This window comes from Peromyscus maniculatus, chromosome 7, assembly GCF_049852395.1.
Source record: "Peromyscus maniculatus bairdii isolate BWxNUB_F1_BW_parent chromosome 7, HU_Pman_BW_mat_3.1, whole genome shotgun sequence".
Lineage (NCBI taxonomy): Eukaryota > Metazoa > Chordata > Mammalia > Rodentia > Cricetidae > Peromyscus > Peromyscus maniculatus.
Genome location: NC_134858.1, coordinates 17,642,300 through 17,669,109, shown reverse-complemented (window position 1 = coordinate 17,669,109; position 26,810 = coordinate 17,642,300). Strand labels below are relative to the sequence as shown.

General features: G+C 54.6%; 1 protein-coding gene and 1 long non-coding RNA gene across 3 annotated transcripts; one reads left to right on the top strand and one right to left on the bottom strand.

Moving 5' to 3' along the window:
• Window positions 1-86: 86 nt before the first annotated feature.
• Window positions 87-24,559, bottom strand: Ldlr (low density lipoprotein receptor). 2 transcript variants are annotated; one of them, XM_076575823.1, is made up of 18 exons: window positions 24,243-24,559; window positions 17,979-18,101; window positions 17,250-17,372; window positions 16,036-16,422; window positions 14,007-14,129; window positions 12,278-12,400; window positions 11,598-11,717; window positions 10,538-10,663; window positions 10,008-10,179; window positions 9,652-9,876; window positions 7,507-7,625; window positions 7,018-7,157; window positions 6,296-6,437; window positions 5,940-6,092; window positions 4,655-4,828; window positions 4,131-4,199; window positions 3,025-3,182; window positions 87-2,009 (listed from the first exon to the last, which is right to left on the bottom strand). In XM_076575823.1, the coding sequence occupies exons 1-18, from the start codon at window positions 24,307-24,309 to the stop codon at window positions 1,974-1,976; spliced, it is 2,580 nt and encodes an 859-aa protein (XP_076431938.1). In that variant the 5' UTR covers window positions 24,310-24,559; the 3' UTR covers window positions 87-1,973. The 2 variants fall into 2 exon arrangements, with proteins under 2 accessions (XP_076431938.1, XP_042136451.1); XM_042280517.2 differs by lacking the exon at window positions 24,243-24,559 and adding an exon at window positions 19,358-19,495.
• Window positions 16,135-20,241, top strand: LOC143274197 (uncharacterized). Its single transcript, XR_013052642.1, has 3 exons — window positions 16,135-17,123; window positions 18,687-19,038; window positions 19,343-20,241. It is a non-coding gene; the product is annotated as an uncharacterized LOC143274197 (long non-coding RNA).
• Window positions 24,560-26,810: the final 2,251 nt, after the last annotated feature.

Genomic DNA, 26,810 nt, shown 5'->3' with positions numbered 1-26,810 from the left:
GTGGAGAAGTGCCCCACCAAGCTGTCCTGACATCCGGCCCTGTCCTGAACTCCACACCCCACACATGCACACAGGTGACGACGACCAAGTTTTCAAAAAGGAATTTAATCCATCACAGTAAGACATTTTCAGACTATAAAAACACCCCAACAATGGTTTCAGAGCAGTTCCTATCTCTCAAGTCAACACACAGGCCTGAGAACAGTCCATTCAAACAATCTTCGTACAGCGAGCATCCCAGAGCATCACCAACAAGCGCAGCAATCAGGGTTTGCAAAAATAAATAGATTTCATACATATGTGTGACAACCGTGAACAAATATACAGCGACAACAGAACCAGGCGCCATCGGCACAGAGCTCCTTTACACGTGTCCCGACAGCGGGGCCCTTCAGGTGGGCATGTGCAGAGTCCCAGGGAGACAGCCACTGTCATCTGAGTTACCCGTGGGACAAATTTGTGGCAATTTCTAAGTATTCTTCCCAGTTCCCCCAAATAACCAGGATTTTGGGATTTCTTTTGGTTTTCAGATATGTAGTCTTACTGTGTAGCCCTGGCTGGCCTGGAACTCACTATATAGCCCAGGCTGGCCTGGAACTCAGATATGCCCACCTCTGCCTCTTTGAGTTCTGGGATTAAAGGCCACCTTGTGCCACCATGCCTGGCTGACTACGGGCTCAAAAATCATGTAAGTTTTTTTTCTCCGCCCCCCCCCTTTCTTTCCTTTTTCCTTTTGAGGCAATGTCTTATTGTGTAGTCTAGGCTGGCCTCCAATTCCCAGCAATCCACCTGCCTCCGGCTCTCCAGTGTTGGGATGACAAGTGTGTACCACTGAACCCAGCCGAGCCGGGACGTGTGTTAGTGTGAGAGGGGCAGAGCACCTGGACTGCTCTGGGTGTTCATGCAGAGTCAGGAGGTGCCAGGCAGAGGTTTACAGTATTAAAAAGGCCGAAGAGGCTGAGTTCCATGCCAGCATTGAAGAGCGCAGACTTCTGGATGCCTGGATCCCTGGGTATTGTCTTCTAGGGTCAGTGATATGGGGGGGCCGCTTCTGGCCCAAAGCTCCATCCCGACACCCTGAACAGTGCAAGCTAAGAGTACAGATGTGGAACACGTGGGTGCCCAACCCTGAACTGGAAAAGTGCGAAGAGAAAAACGAAGTGCAGGTCCCGTGCGGACAGCTGGGGGCCGGGCGTGGGACTGAGGTCTTGGTGGCCACGCCGAGCAGCAGCAGGAGACTCAGACAGCTCAGGTCTCGGCTCCTGAGCAAGGCAACCAGATGCCTCAGGCACTTCACAAATATGAAGGGGGAACGGCAACTCAAGCTTGTTCCTCCAGGAACGGTGAGTTTTAGAGAAGGCATGAGCAGGCGTCAGTCACTGGCCGCTGCTGGCCCCAAGAGCCGGCACGATCAGCGCCCAGTGCCACAAGTCACTTTCCTGGCTTCTGCAGGGCCCACAGCAGCCTGACAGACCTGATGGGGCGGCAGAGCAAGGAGGTTGACCGGCAGGTGGCTAAGGCTTGCAGGGTGGAGGTAAATGCATGGAGTCCTGAGTTTAGGGATTGGCTGAGGTACCTGGGACCCTGTCACAGGCACCTGCTGTGGAATGTTCAGAACAAAGGGCTTCTCTCCACCCGGGTCCTTTCTCCTTCCTGTTAGTGGAGAAAAGAGACCGTAGGAGCTTCTGGGGTTGCCTCTTTGCCCTCCAAGCAAAGAAGGATGGGGGGGAATCCCAGCCGGAATTCCTGCCTGAGCACAGCCGGCAGCCTTTTCTGCCCCCAGACAATAAATATATAAAACAGAGCCTGGGGCAGGCAGGCCGCTGGGCTTGGCCCTCGGCCCAGCTTTGCTCTTATCTTGCTTTGAGCAACACAGAAGAGGCAGGACCAGTCCTGGACAGGGGTGTGGAGAAAGTGTCCTTCCTGCCCGAGAGTGGCAGCGGATCCCGGAAAGAGATGGTTCTCGCAGCTGTTCACGCCACATCATCCTCCAGGCTGACCATCTGTCGCTGTCAGCAATCACAAACACAGGAAACCATCAGTCTAGTGTGGACTGCGCATGGCCGGAGTCCACCACACCCCACTCCACACAGCCCGCATCCCTCTCCCGCCTCAGGCCCCCCTTCTGTTGCCCGCACAGCCACCAGAGGGCGCCTGCCTCACGCAGAGGACAGGTCCTCCCTGAGGCTCTGGCCACAGGTGCTTCCTCTGTGTCTCTTTTTCTTTTCTAGACTGATTTTATTTTTGTGTCTGGGTGTTTTGTCTGCATGAAAGTCTGTGCTCACTTGTGCACCTCCTGCCTGTGAAGGCCAGAAGGGATCCGATCCTCTGGAACTGGAGTTACAGACAATTGTGGGTACTGAGAACAGAACCCAGGTCCTCTGGAAGACCAGCCCATGCTCCTAACAACAGAGCCACCTTCCTGGTCTTCCCCCATGCTGCTGCTTTTTTAAAAAATAATTTATTTAAATTTATTTTCTGTACATTGGTGTGAGAGTGTCAGATCCCCTGGAACTAGAGTTATAGACAGTTGTGAGCTGCCATGTGGGTGCTGGGAATTGAACCCAGGTCCTCTGGAAGACAGCCAGAGCTGTTAACCACAGAGCCATCTCTCCAGCCCCTCCCCCATGCTTCTTAAACACATGCCCGATCCTATCACAGGCCTTTGCAAAGGACTGCTTCCTCTGCACACTAACCAATCTCCACTCAGGAGACTTCTTCCGCAGCCCCACAGAGGACGGAACATGGACTCAAGCATGCTAGGAGGTACTCTACCACTGAGCCACACCCCAGCCCCTCACTGGGGGATTCTAGGCAGGGGCTCTACCACTGAGCCACACCCCAGCCCCTCACTGGGGGATTCTAGGCAGGGGCTCTACCACTGAGCCACACCCTAGCCCCCCACTGGGGGATTCTAGGAAGACACTACTACTGAGCTGTGCATGCCCTGGCCTCCTTTTTTCCAGCCCACCTAGCTTCTGTCTTTGTTAGCGCCCCCTCTCCCCCACAGAAGAGCACACTCACTGAGGGGTAGCTGTAGCCGTCCTGGCTTCGGCAAATGTGGAGTTCGTCCTCCGTGGTCTTCTGGTACACTGGGTTGTCAAAGTTTATGCTGTTGATGTTCCTGAGTCGCCAGTTCCTCCACAGCAGGATGGCCCCAAAGGCAAGGAGGATGATCAGTGCTGTGGGCAGAGGGGCTTAGTCAGGGAGGGGCCCCAAGAGGCCTCGCGCCAGTGAGGCCACTAGGAGTTCCCACCCTGGCCCCTTTACATGACAGTGATGGGTAGATTGTAAAATTATACTTATCACACAAAGAGCAACTGCTAGGGGCAGAGAGAACCAGGACCTGTGAGGCTTCCCTTCAGAGGGATGAGGCAGGAGGATGCCAACTTCTGAACCAGCCTGGGCTCCATAGCCTGACCCTGGTTCTATCTTCTGAGATTCTCTAACAACTCTGCTTTGATTATTTTCATTTTTGAGATAGGGTCTCACTATGTAGCCCTGGCTGTCCTAGAACTCATTATGTAGACCAGGCTGACCTTGAACTTACAGAGATCCACCTCCCTTTGCCTCCTGAGTGCTGGGATGGAATTAAAGGCGTGAACCAACGTGATTTTTATTTCCACACAGAATCACAATTCACCCACCCCTCTTTCCTTTTTATTTTATTTATTTTTTTGTTTGTTTTGTTTTTCAAGACAGGGTTTCTCTGTGTAGCCTAGGCTGTCCTGGAACTTGCTCTGTAGACCAGGCTGGCCTCAAACTCAGAGGTCCTCTGATTCCTGAGTGCTAGGATTAAAGGTGCGTACCACCACTTCTCAGCCACTTTCTATTTATTTGAGACAGAAACCGACTGTGTATCCCTTGCCAGTCTAGAATGTAGACCAGGCTGGCCTCAAACAAGCCCAGAGTTCTGCCTGTGAGATGAAAGAGGTCCACCACAGCCAGGGCACTCCATCTCATTTGTGGAGTGAGAGGGGACCGTGGTGAGAGGCAGGCAGACGCATCCCTCCTGCAGGGGTGTCTCAGGCAGGGGCATTCCATTTTAGGTCAGAAAGGTGGGATGGCCCAGCAGGCTACCCATGAAGTCTCAGGAGCCCCCCAATGTCAGCAGCGCAGCCAGCACTTACCGATGGGGAGGATGATGGACAAGGCCCCCACACCCTGCGGCTGCTCCTCGGTGCCTCTGCCACTCTGGACTGGGGTAAGAACAAGGATAACGTGAGGAGGCGGAGGTCAGAAGACACAGAGGTCAGGGTGGGGAGGTGACAGGAGCCACCCAAGGGGAGTGAGTGCCTGACGCATGTCTATCCCCTGTTCAGGGAACCTGGAGATGTTATCACGGTGTGCATAAGTCACATGGCCTTAATCCCAGGCACAGCTGTCCCCCAGTGTCCACAGGGGACACTTCCAGGATTCCTAGAGATGCCAGACATTTGCACAAAACCTACACCCAGACAGACACTCAGCACAGGGCCAGTGAGATGGCCCAGTGAGTAGAGGAGTTTGCTGCCAAGCTTGCGACCTGAGTGTGATCCCAAGACCCACACGGTGGAAGGACAGAACAGATCGTCACGGGTTTTGCTTTGACCACACGGGCATGGCGGCACATTCCCCAATCCCACTAAGTAAATGAAGGGGGCCTGGCCTTTACCTTGGTGGGACATTGTCACCGACTCTGCTGTGGTGAGTTCAGGGATGTCCACAGGCCGCCTGGAAGTGCTGGGAGCTGACTGATCCTCCTCGTGCTTTGGCTGCCCTGGGGCAGTCGCAGTGACCACAGGCCTGATGGTGGCTGTCCCCTGGGTGGTCAGGACAGGTGTGACTTCTGATGGGACAATAAACATGACCTGAGTGCCACGATCTAGGTACCACTCACACCTCCGTTCTACATGGAAGCAGGTTACCAAGTTCCAGGGGCATCAGGAAGTAAAAACAAACTTCAGGGTGACCTCAAACTTGTGATTCCCCTGCCTCAGCCTCCAGAGCACCTATCCTGTTCTTACAATAGGATCTGCAAATGTTTGGTCCCTGAGATGGTGAGCATGACCTGAAATGTCCACGTTAGAAACTCAACCACCAGCCAGGCAGTGATAGCACATGCATTTAATCCCAGCACTCAAGAGGCAGAGGCAGGTGGATCTCTGTGAGTTAGAGGCCAGCCTGGTCTTCAGAGTGAGTTCCAGGATAGTCAGGACTACATAGAGAAACCCTGTCCAGAAAAATCAAAAAAGAAGGAAAATAAAAGAAAAAAAAAGAAACTCAATCACTGAAACAACAGGGTTCTCCTGTGTATCCTTGGCTGTCCTGGAACCCACCCTCCTACCAAAAAAGGGTCCTTTAAATAAATAGATAAGCCAGGTGGTGGCGGTGCATGCCTTTAATCCTGGCACTTGGGAGGCAGAGACAGACAAATCTCTGTGAGTTTGAGGCTATCCTGGGCTACAGAGTGAGTTCCAGGAAAGGCTCCAAAGCTACACAGAGAAACCCTGTCTCGAAAAACCAAAAACTAACTAACTAAATAGATTAAAATAAGACCATTTGCTATGTATCAAACATGTGATGCCCTTTCCCCACGTTAGTATGCAGAGAAGAGCCCTCTGAGACTCGCAGTATCCAGAACCAGGAGCCACACAAACGTCTGTGCTTTATAAATGACCCGTCTCAGGCAGTCTGTTTTAGCAACAGGAAGTAGACTGAAGCCAGTCTCGAGCCTTTCTCGGATGCTATCAGAGAGGGCGTCGCGTTTCCTACTTGATACCCTGGTCTCAAGTCAAACTACTTCCACACAGAGCTTCAGACAAGTAGACCCCAAAGGGGACCGCAGTCTAAGTGTGCTTTGATTGGAGACAGTTCGTTCATGAGTCCGCAGGCAGCTCTGATGCCTAGTCAGCCTCCGTAGGCTCGTGTGGGTCGAGCGCCAGGGACGTGTGCCCTACCTGTGAGGCAGCTCCGCATGTCCTTGGCCAGCAGCATGCCGTCAGGGCAGGCGCAGGTGAATTTGGGGGAGTGGGGGTTGATTTGTGGGGCTGGCAGGCACAGGTACTGGCAGCCACCGTTGGGGAGGGCCGTTCTCTCACACCAGTTCACCCCTGCGGGGAAGAAGAGAGACGTTCAGACAGAGTGAACTGACGGCGGCAGATACATCGCATAGTCTACAAAAATTCTCGAGCACTGGATGGAAATTTTATTACTGGGTACAGGAAGGGTGTTGAACTCATTGTCAAATAAGCCAGAAGAGTCTGGAGAATTCTGGGACAAAGGCAGAGAAACTTATTTGAGTGCAGGAGCTTACCTCTAGGCTGTGTGATGTTGTGGAATAGAACAATGTCCTCTGGGGACAAGAGGTTTTCAGCCACCAAATTAACATCTGAGCCTGTGAGGCGGTTGGCACTGAAAATGGCTTCATTTATGACGTCCGTCCAGAACACTCTGTCCTACACGGGTGACGTGGGTAGACGACAACCAAGCCGTTAGCCCTGGAGTAGCACACATCTCCATAGCCTCCCCCAAACCTCTGGGGTGCCTAAGCATAAGCAATATTGGGTGTGTTGGAAAGTTGCTACTTTATAAACGTAGTGAAATGTGCATAAAATCTCCCATCCTAACCATTTCCTCTCTGGGTGTATGTGTATGTGTGTGTGTGTGTGTGTGTGTGTGTGTGTGTGTGTGTGCTGCATGCATATGTATATGTTCGTGTGCTTTGCACATGTGTGTGGAGGCCAAGGTGGATGTCAGGTGTCTTTCTCAGTCACTTTCCCCCTTAATTTTTGAGACAGGCTCTCGCACTGGACCTGGAGCTCATTGAGTCGGCTACACTGGCCGGCCAGTGAGCCCCAGGCACTGTCCTGTCTCCTCATGAACTCTGGGTTACACACACACACACACACACACACTAGCTACAATTCTACCATCTCTAGATCTCTAGACAAGCACCGATACCCTGATCAGTCTTGACTTGAATGGATGGGACGAGCCTAGGGCTGGACCAAATTCCCGGACATTCCCGGAGCTCACCTCATAGATGGCCAACGAGAAGGGGTGGGCCAGCTGCTTCTCATCCTCCAAAATGGTCTTCCGGTTGCCCCCATTGACATCAATGCTGGAGATAGAGTGGAGTTTGGAATCAACCCAGTAGAGGCGGCCACTGGGAATATCTAAAATGAATGAATAGACAAGGAGATATGGAGAGGTCAGAGGTGAGAATAAAATCATTCAGTTTGCCTGAGTGTTCCAGAATGTTCTAAAAGATTCTAGAATGTTCCAGAGCATTCCAGACTATGGCAGAAAAATTTCAGGGCACTAACTTTGGGTAAAAGGTACAGCTTTGGGAGAAGTCCTCTACCACATATGAACCTGAAGGCCACATTGTGGCTTTTGCCCAAACCCAGTAAACCTTCCAGCCGCCCAGGAAGGGGGTGATGTCAATGACATAATCTCAAGCATATGCTTGTGTCCTCTTTGTGAGGCCCGGCTTCGGCAGGCAAGACCAGCCCTTGGATATACCTAGTGTGATGCCATTTGGCCACTGGATGTCCTCAGTCACCAGCGAGTAGATGTCGACACCGTTCAGGCCCCCTTTCTTGATCTTGGCAGGTGTCCCCCAGTCTGTCCAGTACATGAAGCTGGGAAGACCAGAGACAGAGGAGAGATGAGCCACTCTGGCAGCTAGTGTGATGTAAACAGCTGGTTCTCAGTTGGAAACCACACCTGCTCTGTACGTGGGCGGTGAAGATGGAGCCCAGGTCCCCACACTGGCAAGGCAGGCGCTTTCCAGACTGAGACACCTTCCCTTCAGCCCTCCACCCAGCCGCTAACTCCAGCTCCAACTTCTGCAGGGTTCTCCCAGTCAAGAGCGGCGGCCATCGGGCATGCTCAGCCCCTCTCTGAAAGTGTGGAGTTAAGGGCGTAGCGGTGCACTTGGGTGACTACAGGCCCGGGGGGGGGGGTGCAGGGGGGTGCTGGAGTGTGGAGAGTGGAAGGTATGCCTGGAGCAAGACACTGTGAAATCGCTCCTGCGTGAACACAGATGCAGCCCGACGTGGGCAGAGCACACCAGGCGGGTGGGGTGGGTGGTGTGTGCTTCCCAACAGGGATACCCAACAGTTGCTGTCTGTGGGACCCCGACAGAGACTGTAAGCAGTGAATTCTTAGAGATTTTCTGATCTCCATTAGTTGGGGGAGGAGCTTTACTCTGTCCCTGAGTGTTCTGGGCACTAACTTAACAGAGGGACTCTGCATATTATTGTTCGAATGTGTGTGATGGATGGAGAGGGTAGAATACAATCTCAGAAATGCTGTCCCCGGGGCCAGGAAGGAGACTTAGTTGGAAAGGTACTTGCTGCCAAGCATGACGACCCGACTTCAGAAAGTTGTTCCTTGACCAGCCTATGCTAGCCTGGGAGATTTGGGTACAAAGTTAAGTGGATGGCATTAAAAGGCACGCACAACTAAGCCCAGGCTGGCTGTTTCTTGTACTGGGGTGGAACCCAGAGCCTTCTGTGTGCTTGGACGGGACTCCAGCACTGTGCCAATCCCAGCCTCGGTCACTGTTGCAGCCCGACACAGCTGAGGATGCCTGGACTTCTGACCCTCCTGTCTGTCACAGGTGTGCACGGCCATGTGTGCTTTATGTGGTACCCAGGCGGAACCCAGGACTTCGTGTGTGTCAGATGGGCCCAGGCGCCGTTCTTTTATCTTTTTTTTTTTTTTTTTTTTTTTTTTTTTTTTTTTTTTTTTGGTTTTTCGAGACAGGGTTTCTCTGTGTAGCTTTGCGCCTTTCCTGGGACTCACTTGGTAGCCCAGGCTGGCCTCGAACTCACAGAGATCCGCCTGGCTCTGCCTCCCGAGTGCTGGGATTAAAGGCGTGCGCCACCAACGCCCGGCTTCTTTTATCTTTTTAACACGTATTTGTCCACTGCATGGACACGTGTGTGAATGCACTCATGCAACACCTTGGGGGTCGGCGCTCTCCTCCTACCACACGTGTCCCTGGGATTAAACTCAGGGCATCAGGCTTAGAAGCAAATGCCTTTACCCAGTGAGCTAGGTTTGGTTTCTCTGTGAAACAGTCCTGGCTGTCCTGGAACTCATTCTGTAGACCAGGCTGGCCTCTGCCTCCTGAGTGCTGGGATTAAAGGCCTGTGCCACCACTGCCTGGCTAAGACTTCATTTTTAATTATGTTTATGTGTCTGTACCCTGTGTGCCACGCCTGAGGAGGCCAGAGTCGTCAGACCCCTGGAGTTACAGGGGCCGTGAGCTGTCCGATACGGATGCTGGGTAATTCCACAAACTCGGCCCCTCTGCAGGAACAGCAAGTGCTCTCGCCCGCTGAGCCACCGCCCCAGACCCTCGCTAAGCCAGCTGCTAAGCCTCTGCTTTGAATATTTTGAGACAGGGTCTCACTTTGCAACCCAAGCTATTCTGAAACTCACAGCAATCCTCCTGTCTCAGTCTTCTCCGAGCTGGGATTTCAGGCATGAGCCACTACCTCTGTCTGCCATCTCCCTGCTCTTTCACTGACAGCCCCTGGCCTCCACCTCACTGTCTCCCCTGGAACTCAACACCATTTCATTCAACTACACAGACTCCCGAGACCGGTTCTGGGCCCCCCACTGACCTCTGCACCCCTCAGCTCTGAGGACACTCACCCATGCACAGGGTCCACCACAATGGCTCTGGGTCTGGACCCTTTCTCTTGGAACAGTGTCCTCCTCCTTACGCCCTTGGTGTCGGCCACAGAAACACTGCCTGGAACCGAATCTGTCCAGTAGATGTTGCCATGGATCCAGTCGACGGCCAGCCCATCCGGGGCCTGCAGGTCCCCACTGATGATGGTGTCATAGGACAAGCTAGGCGCTTGGTCCATCAGGGTGCTGAGGCAGAAGACGGGTCACATTAGCGCCTGGAGCCTGGGCCTCGGCAGGGGACGGGGGGGGGGGGGGGGGGGGGGGGGGCAGGGGTGGAGGGGGGCGGGGGGGGGGGGGGGGGAGAGGCTGCAGCTCACCTATAGATCTTTTTGTGGGACAGGTCGGACCAGTAGATTCTATTGGTGGCCACCTCGGTGTCCAGGGCCACAACGTTCTTCAGGTTGGGGATCAGGCTGGTGTACTCACTGCGGTCCAGGGTCATCTTCCGTACCTCATGGCGGTTAGTGAAGAGCAGATAGGCTATGGGGCCTGGAGAGCCATACAGAGCAGTGAGGGGCAGAACCCAGGGCTTCAGGCGTGCCAGGCAAGAACTCTACCTACCGAGCCCGGGGCCCTAGGAGCCATTTCTTCAGTAAGAATAACTGGAGACGTTACAGAGGCTCAGGCCATACTCTCTACCCCTCCCAGATGCTGGAGGGCCAGGGAGAGTCTACAGCCTCAGCTGGAGACCCCTAGAAAGGTTCCCCAAGTCCTCCCCGTACTGCTCCCCTATCTGCCCAAACCCTGGAGAGCTACCGCACCCAGACAGCACGACGCTCAACAGTTCTGAACCTGAAGAGGAGCGCCCGCCCCGCGCCTTCCCGGGCGCCGGCCTCGCTGTGCTCACCCACAGCCTTGCAGACCCTGGTGTGGGGGTCCATGCGGAAGCCGGCCCGGCACTCGCACTTGTAGCTGCCTTCAAGGTTGACACAGAGCTGGCTGCAGGTGTCCGGCTCCTGACACTCGTCAATGTCTGTGTGTTCAACAGAGACAGGGTTTTCTCTGGGGGAGAGGCCACAGGTGGGGACAGGGGGACTAAAAGCAAACGTGTGTCCTCCAGTGGCTGAGGGATGTCACCCCAGCAGGATCCTGACCCTGTCATTCACCGACAGCGCTAGATAACTGTGGAATCCATCCATCCATCTTTCCTTCGAGTCTTTATTTTCCTCCATTTGTTTTTCCCTGCTGGTCTCTATGTAGCCCTGGCTGGCCCAGAACTGGCTATGGAGACCAACCTGGCCTTGACTTCAGAGATCTGCTTGCCTTTGTCTCTTAGGTTCTGGGGTTAAAGATATTTCGTACCACACATGGCCTCTTTTGTTGTTTTCTGAGACACCTCACATAGCCCAGGCTGGCCTTGAACTTGCTACATAGAAGATGACCTTGAACTTCTGATTCGACTGCCATCAATCCCAAGTGTTAGGATCACCTGTGCGGCCACCATGCTGGGTTTATGATGTGCTGGGGAGGAAGCCTTGCTGCACGTGAGGCCGGCATCCCGCCAGCTGAGCGCGGCTCTAGCCTCAACTTGATTCTTCTTTTTTTTTTACCCTCCCCCCGCCCCACTTCTTTTTTTTTTCAAGACAGGGCTTCTCTAAGTAGCCCTGCTGTCCTGGAATTCTTTCTGTAGAGCAGGCTAGCCTTGAACTCACAGAGATCTGTCTGCCTCTGCCTCTGAAGTGAACCTGGATTCTTGATGATGACCCCATAAGGCAGGACTGCCAATGATCCACGCTAACCGTCAGGCCTGTGCTCGGTGTTCGCCCTCGGAACCCTCCTAACAGCCCTAAGAGGTGGGGGTTTCATCCACTCCTGCCCACTGAGTGCCTGGGGAAACCGAGGCATGTTGTTCAAAGACAAAAGGCAGAGGAGCTCAGCGCCACGGCCCGAACGTGCCGCGGACCCACCTTCACATCGGTGCTGGTCCACCAGCCGGAAGCCGGCGGGGCACAAGCACTCGTAGCCAATCTTGAGGTCGTTGCAGATGTGGGAACAGCCACCATTGTTGTCCAAGCACTCGTTGGTGTCTGCGGGGTTGAGGAGACAGACGGTAACTCTAGAGCCCTTGGACCCTCCCTGGAAACAGCAAGACATGGCATCGCCCTGGCAAAGAGCTTTCAAATAATCTGTTTTTATTATTTCTCATCATGTGTCCGTGTGTGTCTGCGTGTGGGTCTAAGAACATGATGCAGATGTCCCCCGAAGCCAGAGGCACTGGGGGGCCAGGAGATGGATCCCCTGTAGCTAGAGTTACAGGCGATTGTGAGCCACCTGACTTGGCTGCTGGGAACTAAACTTGGGTCCTCTATGACAGCAGTACGTGCTCTTGGCTGCGGAGCCATCTCTGCAAACCCAAGAACATATTTTATACTGTATAAGCGCTCGAGATCTGAGCAGGTCCTCATCTCCCAGCACCCGGGCCCCATGCCTGTCTTGCGCTAGAACCAAAACTGTCAGGTCTATGACGCATACTAAGCCTTTTGAATGCTGTGGGGGTGGAGGGCTCCTGGCCCCATAGTAACTACATGTTGGTGCCATGCCCAGCTCCCCCAAAACAGCACACTCTGCCCAGCTTCCCAAGACTCACTGCACTCCTTGATGGGCTCATCAGACCAGTCCCGACAGTCCCGGGCGGAGTCGCACACCTTGTCCAAGGTGACACATTCGCCACTGTGACACTTGAACTTGTTGGGCCCATCACACTGCGTCACTAATAGAGGCAAAGAGAATGGTCAAGAGCGGCTACGCGGTACAACCAGCGAGGGGCTGGGGTGTGGCTCAGTGGTAGAGCCCCTGCCTAGAATCCCCCAGTGAGGGGCTGGGGTATGGCTCAGTGGTAGAGCTCCTGCCTAGAATCCCCCAGTGAGGGGCTGGGGTGTGGCTCAGGGTAGAGGCTCTGCCAGAAGTCTCACTATGTAGCTCTTGTACTCCAGGAGGTTAGGGAGATCCTCCTGCCTCAGCCTCCCAAATACTGGAGTTACAGGGGTATTCCACCATGACTACTGTAAAGTTTCTCCATGGTGTTTTTTGCCTTTCAGTGCTGGAGATGGAACCCAGGGCCTGGTGCAGGCTGAGTCCAGGCTCTGTGCATGGAACCCGGGGCCTGGTGCAGGCTGAGCCCAGGCTCTGTGCAGTTAGCTGCCAGGAGCTCAGCAGGCAGACAGGAAGTTACTGTTTAACCGGAACAGAGTTTGTTTCCACTCTGCAGGTTCAAAAATGCCTTAGAGAGCCGGGCGGTGGTGGCGCACGCCTTTAATCCCTGCACTGGGGAGGCAGAGGCAGGAGGACCTCTGTGAGTTCGAGGCCAGCCTGGGCTACAGAGTGAGATCCAGTCAGGGCTACACAGAGAAACCCTGTCTTGGAGAAGGAGTACAGCGACGGCTGCAAAGATGCGGATTTTCGTTGGGTTTCGTAGCCTCACGTCCGTAAGATATGTTTTTATACAGCTTTCTTTCTTTTTCTTTGGAGACAGAGTAAAACTCACTCTGTAGACCAGGCTGGCCTCGAAATCACAGAGATCCTCCTGCCTCTGCCTCCCGAGTGCTGGGATTAACGGCGTGTGCCACCACCACCACCGCCCGGCACCACGGGTCTCACTACTTGGTTCAGACTGGCCTCAGATTTGTGTGCTTCCTGCCTCAGGCTCCCAACTGTTAGACTCCAGGCCTGCACACCACACCCAGCAGCCGCAATGCAGTTAAAAAGTAACAAGTAACTCCTAGTCCCCAGAAGTCCTGAGTTCAACTCGAAAGAGCAAACAGCAAAAAACTAACAGTAAGTTTTAAGTGAGAGCGCTGTCAAACTCAGTGCGTAAGCAAGGCTGCCCTTGACCTCCTGCCTCCACCTCCCAGCTGCTGGGGTTACAGACAGGGTCCTACACCTGGTGGACATGGTGATCACAGCGTGCATTGCGCCGTTGCACCGTGCACGCGAGGCAAGCACTCTACCAAGAGAACCACACCTCAGCCTAGCACACCCGCATTTACGTTATGTGTATTTTTTAAAATTGCAGGTCAGTGAGTTAGAAAAAGTGCCATCAGGCCAATGGCATGAGTTGATCTCAGGACACTTGAGAGACAAGGACTCTCATAAGCCCTGGAATGTTCTTTGCACAGAATTGGATGGATTGTGTATGCCACTAGGGTCTCAAGGATAAAGTAGGTCGGGCTAGGGAAATGGCTCACTCGGTAGAATGCTTTTGTATCCTGCATGAGGCTCTGGGTTTCAGGTGGCGGTACCAACTTTATGGGAATGCTTATGCACAGCAAGGCACTGCAGTTGGGGAACAGGGCAGGAGAGGGTGGGGCAAAGCTCACCATTGATGCAGCCCAGCTCGTCACTCATGTCCTTGCAGTCATATTCACGGTCACACTGGCGGTTCCCGTGGATGCAGGCGCCATCCAAACACTGGAACTCATCGGGCCGGCAGGTGGTCACCACTGGAGAGGACAGAGTGGTGATTGTCACAAGAAGCACCAAGCAGAGATCTTCTCTGCCTTAGTGTGGGTAGCTTAGACGTAGCAGTTTGAGGGCTGCCAGGATGGCTCATCCAGTAAAAGCGATTGCCACCAAGTCCAAAGACCTGAGTTCAGTCCCGAGAATCTTTATAGTGGATGGTGAGAACTGACTCTTAGAAGTTGTCCTCTGACACGCATGGATTATACACATCAATAGTAATTTTGTATTTATTTACTTATTTTTGTTTTTTTCTTTTTTTTTTTTTTTTTTTTTTTTTTTTTGGTTTTTCGAGACAGGGTCTCTCTGTGTAGCTTTGCACCTTTCCTGGAACTCACTTGGTAGCCCAGGCTGGCCTCGAACTCACAGAGATCCGCCTGGCTCTGCCTCCCGAGTGCTGGGATTAAAGGCGTGCGCCACCACCGCCCGGCTTATTTTTGTTTTTTTCAAGACAGGGTTTCTCTGTGTAGCCCTGGCTGTCCTGGAACTCACTCTGTAGCCCAGGCTGGCCTCGAACTCACAGAGATCTGCCTGCCTCTGCCTCCTGAGTGCTGGGATTAAAGAGGTGTGCCACCACCGCCCAGCTAATAATAATAGATAAATCACTCAGGTACTGACCCCTGGCCTCATGCATGTGTGATATGGTGTTTGAAAGAGCATGCCTGCACTGGTCCATGAGTTTAGACACTTGGTCCCCAGTTAGTGGAAATGTCTGGGAAGGATTAGGAGGCGTGGCCTTGTTGGAGGCCTCATCACTGGGAGCAGGCTTTGAGGTTTCAACAGACTCTTACCCTTCCCAGTTATCTCTCTGCCTGCTGCTTGTGGGTCAGATGTGGGCTCAGCGGCCGCTGCAGCTCCGTGCCTGCCTCTGGGCCGCCATGCTCCCTGCCATGCCAGTACCTCATGGACTCAGTACCTACCGAAACTGTAAGCCCCAATGAGCTAACTTCCTTCTATGCGTCGCCTTGTCACTACTGATCACAGCAACAGAAAAGTAAGACACTTGGGAAGTTTGTAGACCCTGCCCTTTGAAAAACTCATCACTCCAAAGAAAAAAACATTTAACCTATCTTTGGTTGATTTAAAAACAAATTTATTTTGGTTTTCTGAGGCATAGTCTCTCTACAAGACCTTGGCTGTCCTGGAATTCACTATGTAGACTAGATTGGCCTCAAACTCACAGAGACTCACCTGCTTCTAAAGGCTTATGCTACCATACCCAGCCCTTATCTTTGGTTGATTTTTTGAATTTTATTTACACTGGGCGGTGGTGGCTCACGCCTTTAATTCCAGCACTTGGGAGGCAAAGGCAGGCGGATCTCTGTGAGTTTGAGGCCAGCCTGGTCTACAGAGCGAGATCCAGGACAATCTCCAAAGCTACACAGACACCCTGTCCCAGAAAAACCCAAAACAAGCACAACAAAATTATTTACACAGAGTTAATGCAGTGTATGTGTGCAAGCAGGTCTGTGCTCCAGTACGCTCTGGCAGAGTTCCTCGTGTCCCTTGGGCCAGAGTCTCTCAGTAAACCTGGACTGGCAGCCATCAAGCCCCAGGTCTCCTGTCTCCACATTCCACAGCACTGAGGTTACAGGCTTGAGTATGGCTGTGGCCCTGGAGATTTAAGTTTCATGCTCCGAGAGCAGGTGCTCTTAACCACTGAACCAGCCCCTCACCCAAAATAAATCAACTTTCCTTCTGGGCAATCTCAAACTGCTAAGCCCCAAAACACCAGAGCAGGGCTCGGGAGCCATTCACCTCCGTCCGTCCGGGGGTGCAGGGCTCGGGAGACATTCACCTCCGTCCGTCCGGGGGTGCAGGGCTCCGTCCGTCCCGGGGTGCAGGGCTCGGGAGCCGTTCACCTCCGTCCGAGTCCATCCGGGGACTTACCGCAGCCTTCCTCGTCTGACTTGTCCTTGCAGTCGGCGCTGCCGTCACAGACCCAGCTGCGGTGAATGCATTCGCTGCTGCTACGACAGTGGAACTCCAGGGAGGAGCAGGGGCCGCTAATGGAGGTGGAGGCGGTGTCCCGGCCCCCGCAGTTCTGCGGCCACTCATCGGAGCCATCCTCGCAGTCGGGATCCTCGTCGCAGGCCCACAGGCTGGGGATACAGGTGGAGGAGTTGCAGCGGAAGTGGGCGGGGCCGCAAGTGGTGGCCAGGCAGTGGGCCTCGTCGGAGCCATCCAGGCAATCCCGGTCCTGGTCACACACGAACTTCTGGGAGATGCACCTTCCATCCTGGCAGCGGAACTCGTCCTGGGAGCACGTCTTGGGGGCTGTGGGGTGCACACAGAGGAGAGCACCCTGTCAGGCGTGGTCCAGGGCACCACACAGCAGTCCATAGACAGGACCCTTGTGCTTAAAAGGGTCAGCCCGTTTAGCAGAGCCTTGGAGAGCCGTGGTGGTAGCAGGCGAGGGCCCAGGAAGCTGCAGCACACCCAGCCCTGCCTCAGTTTCTTCATTCCCACGGTCAAGTACCAAGGCAGCGCTCTAGCACGGAGCCACACCCTCACCCCTCACTGGGGTGTCCCAGGCAGGGGCTGCGCCACATCTTAGAGCTTTAGGTGCTGTTGTGAATTGCTGACTGTGCTAATGTATAAATCACGCTGTGTTAAAGGTATGTGGGAATCGGGAAACCCACAGTACGGTACTCAGGATTCAGCACTCTCATGTCCCAGGCACCCACTGGGGGTCTCAAGATACCACAGCAAAGTGGTGCAACACCAGGACACCCAGCTGGTAGGCGCATTGGCCTCCAGAACATCAGGCTCTGCTTCCCACGGAGCCAGCAGTTGGGGAAGTTGAGCAAGGCCTTCTTCCTCGGCGTGGGTACTTAAGTCACAGAGACAGACATACGTGAGCACTTCCTACGTGTGCAGCTTCCACGCGGGCTGCCTGGCCAGAGTCACCAGGGCTTCCCGCCTCACGAAGGTTTCTGGTGTCCATGAGAGGAGGCACCATCTCTCCAGCTTTCAAGGTGGGGTTTGAGCCAGAGGAGGGGGGCTAAGAAGGAGCGACCACACCACAGGCTATCACACCCCAGGGCCCTGGTGGGGGCACGCACGCACGCACACGCACCACCCACGGTCTGGGCAACACTCACCACAGCCTTGTTCATCCGAGCCATTCTCGCAGTCTGTCTGTCCGTCACAACGCCAGGAGTTAGGAATGCAGCGGCTGACGCGGCCCCCACAGCTGAACTCCTTGGGTTGACAGGTGACAGACACTAGGGAGAAAGAGGAGAGCTGTCACTCAAAGTGAACGCCAATCGGTTACATCAGGTCCATCTGTGTGAGTGTGTGTGTGTGTTGTGTGTGTGTGTGTGTGTGTGTTTAGCCATAACGTGTGGAGGTCATAGGACAACATGTTCATTCTCTTCCCACTACATGGGTTCCAGGGATCAAATTCTTGTCACGATGGTTGGCCACAGGCAACCATGTCTGCTTAGCCGCCTCACCAGCCCCTTAAGATAATTTCATACAGGGCTTTTAGTGGATCTGTGTTGTGACTGCAAGCCACAGAATGGGGTCAGGTGCAAAACCTTCCAAATCCACCGTCATAGCAAACAAAATACTTGGATTTTGGAAATTTGGATGAAGGATGGTCACCCTGAGCCATCTTCTGTCCCTCCTGACTTTAGGATTGAACGTAACATTCCTGGGCTGCTCTGGAAGGACAGAAAATGGGTCTAGAAAGCTGGGTCTTGCACAGCCCAAGAGGCCCTCTGCCTAGAACCCAGTGAGGGGTGGGCGTGGCTCAGCGGAAGAGCCCGCCTGGCATGTGTAAGGTCTTCGTTTTGTCCTGGTATCCCCAACAAATAAAGGGGACTTACTGCACGTCTCAGATGCCTCATCAGAGCCATCCGGGCATTCCGGGCTGCCGTCACAGACCCACTTGCTGGCAATGCATTTCCCATCCCTGCACTGGAACTCATTCCTGTCGCATGCGTCCTCTGCTGTGGGACCAAAGGGGAGAAAGGGTCTTTCAACAGCAGAGCGCAGAGCTGGCCACATCATCTTGCCAACCCCTAGTTTCTGGCAAATTTACCCAGCATAGCCAGTGAAATTTGTTGGACCCAAAAGGAGAGCTGAGGATCCACAAACCAATGCAAAGGGGAAATCTGTCAGTCAGATGTTAATGTTGACATCTGGGCTGTTGCAAAGAAAGTCTAGAGATTTATCTAAATTAGTTAAGTAACTTTAAAATTCATTTTGAGAAAGGGTCTCAACCGTGGAGCCCTGGCTGGCCTCAAACTCGATATAGAATAGGATGGCCTTGGTCTCAGAGATCTGCCTGCCTCTGCCTCCGGAGTGCTGGGGTTAAAGTATGGGTCACCCAATAGTGTACGAAAACTGAGAGAGGAACCCACCACTGATCAGAGTTAAAGCCCACCTCGTGAAATGGAACCCATGCTGACACTGGTACTGTGGCCAAGGACCTGAGACTAGGAAGGGCAGGGACTTAGGGAAAGCGGGTACTACTGTTCTGTAAAGGAAGGGAGCGGTGAGAAGACTCCTCCTGACGTTCTGTTATATCATAGATCGGTGCCTACTCGGCCATCATCAGAGAGGCTTCCTCCCGCACCAGATGGGAGCAGATGCAGAGACTCGGCTGGACAATGTGCAGAGTGAGAGACCTTGGAACACCAGTCCTGGTGGACTGAATCTCCCCTCAGGGTTCTGGGAACCCTTCAGATGAGGAGGTGGAACAATTGTAGGAGCCAGAGGTTTGGAGGACTCCAGTGAAACAAGACCTTCTAAACACAACAGGACGGACACACATATAACTCCGAGACGGTGGCAGCGTGCACAGGGCCAAGCCGGACAGGGTCCCAGTGCTGAGAGGGGGACTGGACATGGGCACTGTCCCTAACCCTGAGGCTTAACCCAAAGGTATGGGCGTCATGCTTGGCTTTGTTGTTGTTGTTTATTGTATTTATTTATTTATTTTCTGAGACAGGGTGTCTTTGTGCAGTTCTAGATATCTTGAACTTGCTTTATAGACCAGGCTGGCCTCAAACTCAGAGTGCTAGGATTAGAGGTGTGAGCCACCCCCACTGCCCAGCTTCATGAACCTTCAGGTTCATGAACCTGAAATCCCACGTCCTACCGGTTCCCTTCGCTGTTCAGTGGCCCTCCCAAGTCCCAGCTTCCTGCTCAGCTACAATGTGATTCTTTTTTTTTTTTCCCCCAACAGTGCCACACTAATTACCTAGGGCTGGCCTGGAACTCTCAGAGCTTGGATTACAGGCGTGTACCACCCCGTTCATCGTGCTGACGATACTCTATTGCCCAACTGCTAACCGGACCCGTGACTCATCATGCAGCCAGGATCCGGCAGAGGAGGAAATGACTCACTGACTCTTCCTGATGGTCGGGTGAGCAGGCAGGGTAACTAGAATTCCAGGACTGGCTGGGTCATCACAAAAGGGATGTTCAGAGGGGCACCGGCAGGGGAGAGCCGAGGAGTGCCACCCCATCAGGCCACACAGCCCTGGTGACAGGTCATTAATCCATGTTCTCACTTGACTAAAACAAATGAGCATGTGGGTGTGGAAATACCAGCCACACCCAAAGGCCCTGGCTGGGGCTCAGGTGCTTGCCCAATGTGTACAAAGCCTGGGTTCTGGTTCCAGTACTTCACAAACCTGGCGATGTGGTAAATGCCTGTCATGCCAGCACTCAGGAGGTGGAGGCAGGAGGATCACCACTACTTTGAAGCAGCCAGGGTTACATAGCAAGATTCTGTCTCAAGAACAAAAACAAACAAAAAAATTACTAAGTGTGGTGTGGGGTGAATACCTGGCATCCCAGGGGCCTCGTGGCAAAGGCACGAAGTCCGTTGCAAGTTTGAGCACAGCCTGGACTACATGGCAACGTGCAGGCCAGCCTGGGGTACACAAGGAGACCCCATCTCAAGCAAGTGTGAAATAAACAAGGCCAGCGAGACAGCTCAGTGGTAAAGAACTTGCTGCCAGGCCGACCTGAGTTCGACCCCCAGGACTCGGGCGATGGAAGGGGAGAACCTCCTCGGCCAGTTGTCCTCTGAAGCCCACAAGCCACCCCCCCCCCAAATAAACAGATACATGTAATGTTAAAAAGGCCATCACTTCGTATAGTATACACTAAAAAAAAAAGACATGCCCCTCCACCAGGCAGCAAGCACACACCTCTGCAGTCCTGGCCCTCAGAACTGAGTGTCACAAGGCCACAGAAACCGAAAGGGGAAACACTCAGTTCTGTTTCCCACACACAAATAAGGTGGTTACTGCTTTCTAGGCTTTTTGTTTTCCTCTCCTTTCTTTTCTGAGACAAAGTCTCCTATAGCTCAGGCTGGCCTTGCGAACTCCTTGATCCTTCCTGGGCCTTCGGAGTCCTGGGGTGACAGGAAGGTGCCTCCACACCAGCCACTTTCTGCTTTCTTTCCTAAACTTCTGAGGACAGACGGTATGCAAAGAGACCAAAATGAGCAGGGCGGTGGTGCAGCCTCTAATCCCAGCACAGGCAAGTGGATCTCTGTGAGTTCAAGGCCAGCCTGGGCTACAGAGCGAGATCCAGGACAGCCAGGGCTACACTGAGAAACGCTGTCTAAAAAAGGAGGTCAAGGCACCGTCATTGGAGTGCTTGCCTAACACACAGGGCACTTTAGGCTCCCTCCCCAGCAACAATGAGCAGGCCCACAGTCAGGCATGGTAGCTTTCACTTGTAATCTCAGCATTCTGGATGCTGAGGCAGGAGGATTACAATGAGTTCAAGACCAGCCTGGGCTATATAGGGAGACCCTGTCAAAACATAAAAATGGGTCAGGCTGGGAATGCTTGCTAGTGAGAAATCACTCTGAGCACTTAGAGATTAATGCAGGAAAACTCTAATAATAGCGTGTGCCTGCTTCTGGCTAATGCACAAAAGGGAACCAGCCTCGAACAGAACAACTGAGACAGAGGCAGGAGACTGCAAATCTAGTGCCTTGGGCAGATGGCAGAGTTACACAGCAGACATTGCCAGAATTATTTTGAAGTACACGGTGTTCTTTTCTAAAGGCTGTCACCTGGGGTCATCCTGCCCACCTGCCAAAATTATGCTTCTCCTGATAAAGACACAATTAATAGTGGACCAAGATTTAATGACTGATGTCCCCTTGAGCTGCCCCCTGGAGTGGTCCACTGGAGGCATGTATTTTGATAAGGGGTGGGCCTAATGGCTGGTTCTGGGTCAAGGCTGTCTGCTTTGTTATGAGAATGGAGCCTGACGGGAGGTCAGAAGAAACCTGCACAGAAGTGTCCTCACGGTAATCCTAAACTTCTTTATGGCACAGACTTTTCTAGCAGGTGAGTCTGGACTCCCCCAGCCACGGTGGAGGGACTGCCCCCTCTCCCTCTGTAACAGTATTTCCTGAACTGGTTTGTTAGTGAGTCCTTCATAGTGTCCATTTTACCACTTCAAGTTCCTCCTGCATCAAGATGGCTCAGTGGTTAAGGCTCTCGCCACCAAGTCTAATTAATAAGCGTCTAGGAAACCAATGCCTGAAGTCCCATCCTGTTGATTAAGTCCACTCCCTCAGCAACCAAAGCAGATTTGTTTCACATGCCCAGAGGGTGCGGATGCCATAAGTATTGATATTCTTAAGGCGGAAAGGGAAGAACACCATTCTCTTGGCCAAAGAGCCAAGCTACAGGCTAGAGCCAAGCGTCTAGACTCCAGCACCTTATCTGAAGGAAGCAGTGAGATAAGAGCAGAGATAATCAGAGACAGGAGCATCTGCCTCCAGAACATTCGCTTAAGTGAGCAGCTCCCAGCACTGGGAGTGAGGCAGGACCAGCCTGAGCTACAGTGAGGCCCTACTAAAAAGTAAAGCTAAGAAAAAAAGAAAGGCCAGAGTAGATGAACTGCTACAAGCTCGAGGCAAGCCTGACACATAGTGAATTCCAGGACAGCCTGGGCTACAGAATGAGATACTGTCTCCAAAAATAGATAAATGAAAAGAACAAGAAAAAAGAAACCCACCTTCACCCAATCTTTTACCAATTCTCCTCAGTGAGAAAGGGGACAGAGACAAATGAATACGCCCATGGCACGCTATCAATGCTTGCAAAACTGTACTTTCTCTTGTTTGGAGGAACCTCGGACACATCTGACTCCCTTCACCTGGACTCCTGGCTGTGTGTGTGGAGGCCAGAAGTCCAAGTCAGCTGACCTCCTCCTCTTCATGCTTTGAACCCGTCTCTCTCTGAGCCTGACCTCGCAGTAGCCCAGGGACCCTCCAAGCACTGCAGGTGCAGCCTGCTGCATCTGGCTGAGCTGGTGCTGCGCATTCCCACTCGGGTCCTCACACCTGAACTGCAAGCATGTCACCACCGGGCCACCACCCAGCCCCCGCTCTTGATCAACCTGCAGACAAGTGCCATGCAGATCGCATTCTTAAAACAAATGAATGGTCTAGGCCAAGCATGGAAGCCAGAGCCAACCACAGTAGTCGATATGACCAGGAGGCCTGACAGGATGTCAGGAGTCCGGCAGGCCAGCAAAGGGGCTCTTAGGCCTTCCTGTGAGACGGAAAAACGGGTGGTGCCCAAGACTCCACAAAATGCACTATTCCTTTAAGTGATGGGTGGGTTCTCCTCTCTCTCTCTGAAATAGGGTCTCACTGTGGAGCCCTGGCTGTCCTGGAATTCACGAGGACCCGCCTGCCTCTGCCTTCCCAGTCCGAGTGCGCCACAATGCCGGCTCCCTCCTCTTTCCAGGCTGGGATTCTCCAGGGACTGTACAGCTGACCGCCGCTCACTGCTGACTGACAGAAACCCCTTCCAGTCTCCTGAGCTGGCTCTGAGGAGGAAAAGGCCATTTAAAACGCTCCCGTCCCAGCCAGGCTGGCTGCTGGGCCCAGGTGGAGTGCCTGCCCCCCTGGCTTCTGTCCCCAGGACCCCCAAATCCAAGCACGGTGGCACAGGCCTGCCACCTCAACACTCCTGAGGTGGAGGAAGAAGGATCAGGAGTCCAGTCATTCTAAGCTACCTGGCGATTGATAGGCCAGCCTGGGCTAAAGGAGAGCCTGTCTGAAATGGGGGGGGGGGGGTCGCTGGGACTACAGCTCACACGGCAGAGCACTTATCCCGAGGGGGCCAGGCCAAGTTCAGTGCCCAGCTCTGCAGAAGCAGGGGGTGGGCCTGTGGCCTGATTGCACACCGTCAGCCTCCTGTCCAAATTCCAGCGCCTCTCCCAAAACGGAAGTCCGCTTTAGGGGGCAGCCCAAGCCAGCCCATTCCGAGTGGGAGCACGCCGGGCCGGCCAGAGTCCTCGCCGGGCCCCCGGCCCGCCCGTCCTGGCCAGCGAGGTCTGGGTGGCCCGAGGGCAGCCACGGACGGGGCCGGGGCGGCGGGGACGAGGCTGGGACCCAAGTCCCGGGGCGCGGGGCAAACTCCGGAGCGTCCTCGCCGCGGGCCCCGACGCGCAGCCCCGCCCCGCTGGGGACGTGCCCGCGAGCCCCGCCCCTGCGCCGCACCCTCGCCCCCCATTGGACGAGGGGAGTGGCTCGAGGCTCGCCTGTTCCGGCTGCACCCAATAGGAGCTCGGGGGTGCGGTGGGGGGGTGGGACCGGGGCGGGGCTTTCGGGCACGCGGCAGCGGCGGGACCGGGGTGTCGCCGCGGGGACCCCAGGTCGCGCAGCGAAGCCTGGGGACCCCGAGTGGACGGCGGGGCCCGGGTCCCCCGCCCCCGGGGGCCGGCGGCGGAGCTCTTGGGCTCCCGCGTACATGGCTCCGGAGAACACTTTGTCCGGGGACCCCCACGGCCGACCCGGGGGCCGGCGGCGGAGCTCTTCGGCTCCCGCGTACACGGGGCTCCGGAGAACACTTTGTCCGGGGACCCCCACGGCCGACCCGGGAGGCCTCCCGGTCCCCCCAGCCCGCCCCGAGTCCGGCGGCTCCGGCGCCCCCTCTCCAAAGCCGTCCTTCCAGCCACTCGGGGAGGACCTCGTCCCCAGTTCCCACGGGTGACTGTTTCACCACTCCTGGCTAAAATAAACACGCGAACCAGTCACCGGGGCGCCCCGAGCTCGGGGGCTGCCCGCACCCCGCGCGGGCCCCTGGAGCAAGCCTCACCTGCAGCCCCGGCGGCAGCCAGGAGCAGGGCGAGGGCGCAGCGCAGCGCCAGCCCCGCGGCGCGCATCCTCCGCGTCCCGTCGGCGTCGCGCGCCCACCCGGTTCTCAGGCCCCGCGGTGTCCGCGCTGCACCCGGCCCGGGGTCCCCGCTGCACACCCGGCGCTGTCTCGGCTGCACCCGGCCCGGGGTCCCCGCTGCACACCCGGCGCTGTCTCGGCTGCACCCGGCCCGGGGTCCCCGCTGCACACCCGGCGCTGTCTCGGCTGCACCCGGCCCGGGGTCCCCGCTGCACACCCGGCGCTGGGCTCGGCCGGCCGGCGACTACAGGCGCGGAGGCAGAGGCGTCCCCAGCACTGGCAGGCGAGGCTCGCAGGCGGGGGAGGAGTCTGCAGTGGGGTGATTTTCAAAAGTCTTCACCTCACGGTGCGGGGAGGAGCTTCGAACGGCCGATGTGACATCGGCCCTTTAACCCCTGAGGCTCCCGCAGCCCCGCGGTGGCGAGCGGGGGACGCCCTCCTCCGAAGCCCGCCGCGCTCTCCGAACGCGTGGATGCCCGCTTTGCTGGGTGTCCAAAGGGCAGCCCGCGTCCTCCGGGACCCCGGGTCACCTCGGACGCCATCCTTCCGACCCCCAAGGAGCACAGCCGTGTGCGAAGCCCACCCGAGCGCCCCGAGCCGCGTTTGCGCTCCCCTTCCTGGGACCCAGGACGGCCGCAGCTTTTAGATGGTTGTCCAACTCGATCCAGAAACGGCGCCCAGCGAGGCAGGGAAATAAAACCAGGGGGAAGTGCTGCGTAAACACGACTTGGGGTGGGCGTGTTGGCTTGGGGCGTGAAGGAGCTCGCCGCCAAGCCTGAAGACCTGAGTTTGATCCCTGTTCCAAAAGTTAGTTATTTTAGATAATTCATCTCAAAACCATGGGGTTCAAAAACAACAAAAAACAAAACAAAACAAAAAAAACCCTTTGGGGTTCACTATCAATGTTGGCAGAAATATTGATTTCTCTCTCTCTCCCTCCCTCTCTCTCTGGCACTGCTTCACCAGCCTTTACAAGAAGGGTGTTCTCAAAACAAAAACAGAACCAAACGTGGCGACTTTCTTTCCATTGACCCTGGACGCCTAAACCACAGGGGCTGAGGCAGAGAAGCTTCGAAGAATCAAAAGACTCTTGGGATTTGAAGCTGCTGAAACGGTCCCTGGGGGACGGAGTGGCCCAGCTGCACCGTGCTTGCCCCTAAGGGCTGTATGGGGAGGAGGCTTCCGGAGCCGCGCCTCGCTCCCAACAAAAGAGGAACCAAATGGGCATTGCTCCTTGGCTCAGGGCGTGCAGCAAAGCCTGACAACCTGAGTTCAAACCCCAGGACCCACATGGGAGGCGCGAACTCTTTCCTGTGACCTGCACATTTGTGCTGTGCTGTGTCACACACAGTGATAAAAAGTAAATAGATAATACAAAACAAACACAAAAGGTTGAAGAGTGAGACAAGAAAGAGAACCAGCCTGGGCTTAGTTGGTGGAGTGTCTGCATGGGTTTCAGCCCCAGGGTCACATAAAGCAGGCCTGTTGTCACAAGTCTGGGTCTCTGCACTCTGGAGGAGGAGGGGAGGAGGCAGGAGGATTGTGAGGCCAGCCTTGCCTACATACATAGTTTGACGACAGAGACCAGAAAGATGTAACAAACTTGTTTTGTGAGTTGATTTCTCTTGAGTTTATTTTTTTATTTTTGAGACAGGGTCTTTCTTATTATGTGGCTCTGGCTGTCCTGGAACTCACTCTGTAGCCCAAGCTGGCCTCCAACTCAGAGATCCTCCTGCCTCTGCCTCCAGAGTGCTGGGATTAAAGGTGTGCACCACCACTGCCCGGCTTGTCTCTTTTTTCTCTTAGGTTTTAGGGGTGCTTGTACGTGTGTTCACTGTGTATGGAGGTCTGAGTTCAACGTCAGGTGTCCTCCTCAATTGCCATCCACCTAATTCAAAGTAATGTTAATATTCTATTTTGTGTGTCACACATGTGCACATGCCATGGTGGAGGTCAGCAGACGACGTACAGAAGTCAGTTCCTGCTGCTCCGGAGGTCTCAGGACCCACCCACCACACCTCCCTCAGCAACAGCAAGAACCCTAATAATCTCCAACTCCTGGGCCAGTGACCCTGCTTCCGCAGCCTCCTGAGCAGCGGGGACTGCAGCCTGTAGCTCTCTGGGACCCCCCTTTTACCCTCCTGCTGGGCCTCCTTTGCTTCACTGGGAAGAAATCTCTTCCCACAAGTTGTCTGCCTCACTGGTCCTCGCTGTCAGGACCTTCCATGACTCTCAGGCATGCATCTCTGCAGTACTCTGGTCCCACAGCAGGACCTGGCCAGCTTCCCAGACACCTGCCTGTCCCTGCCATTGGGTAATCGCCCCGGGTCATGAAGAATCAGGCTGCACTCAGCAATAGCCCCTAGCCATAAAGAATGGCTTAACCCGGCTTGACCGGTCACCTACAGAGACAAGATGCCCAGATACTGAAAATCTTCGCTGCTCCCAGTCAAAGTAGCTGCCACTTCCTGGTGTGGCTGTGGTGTGTGT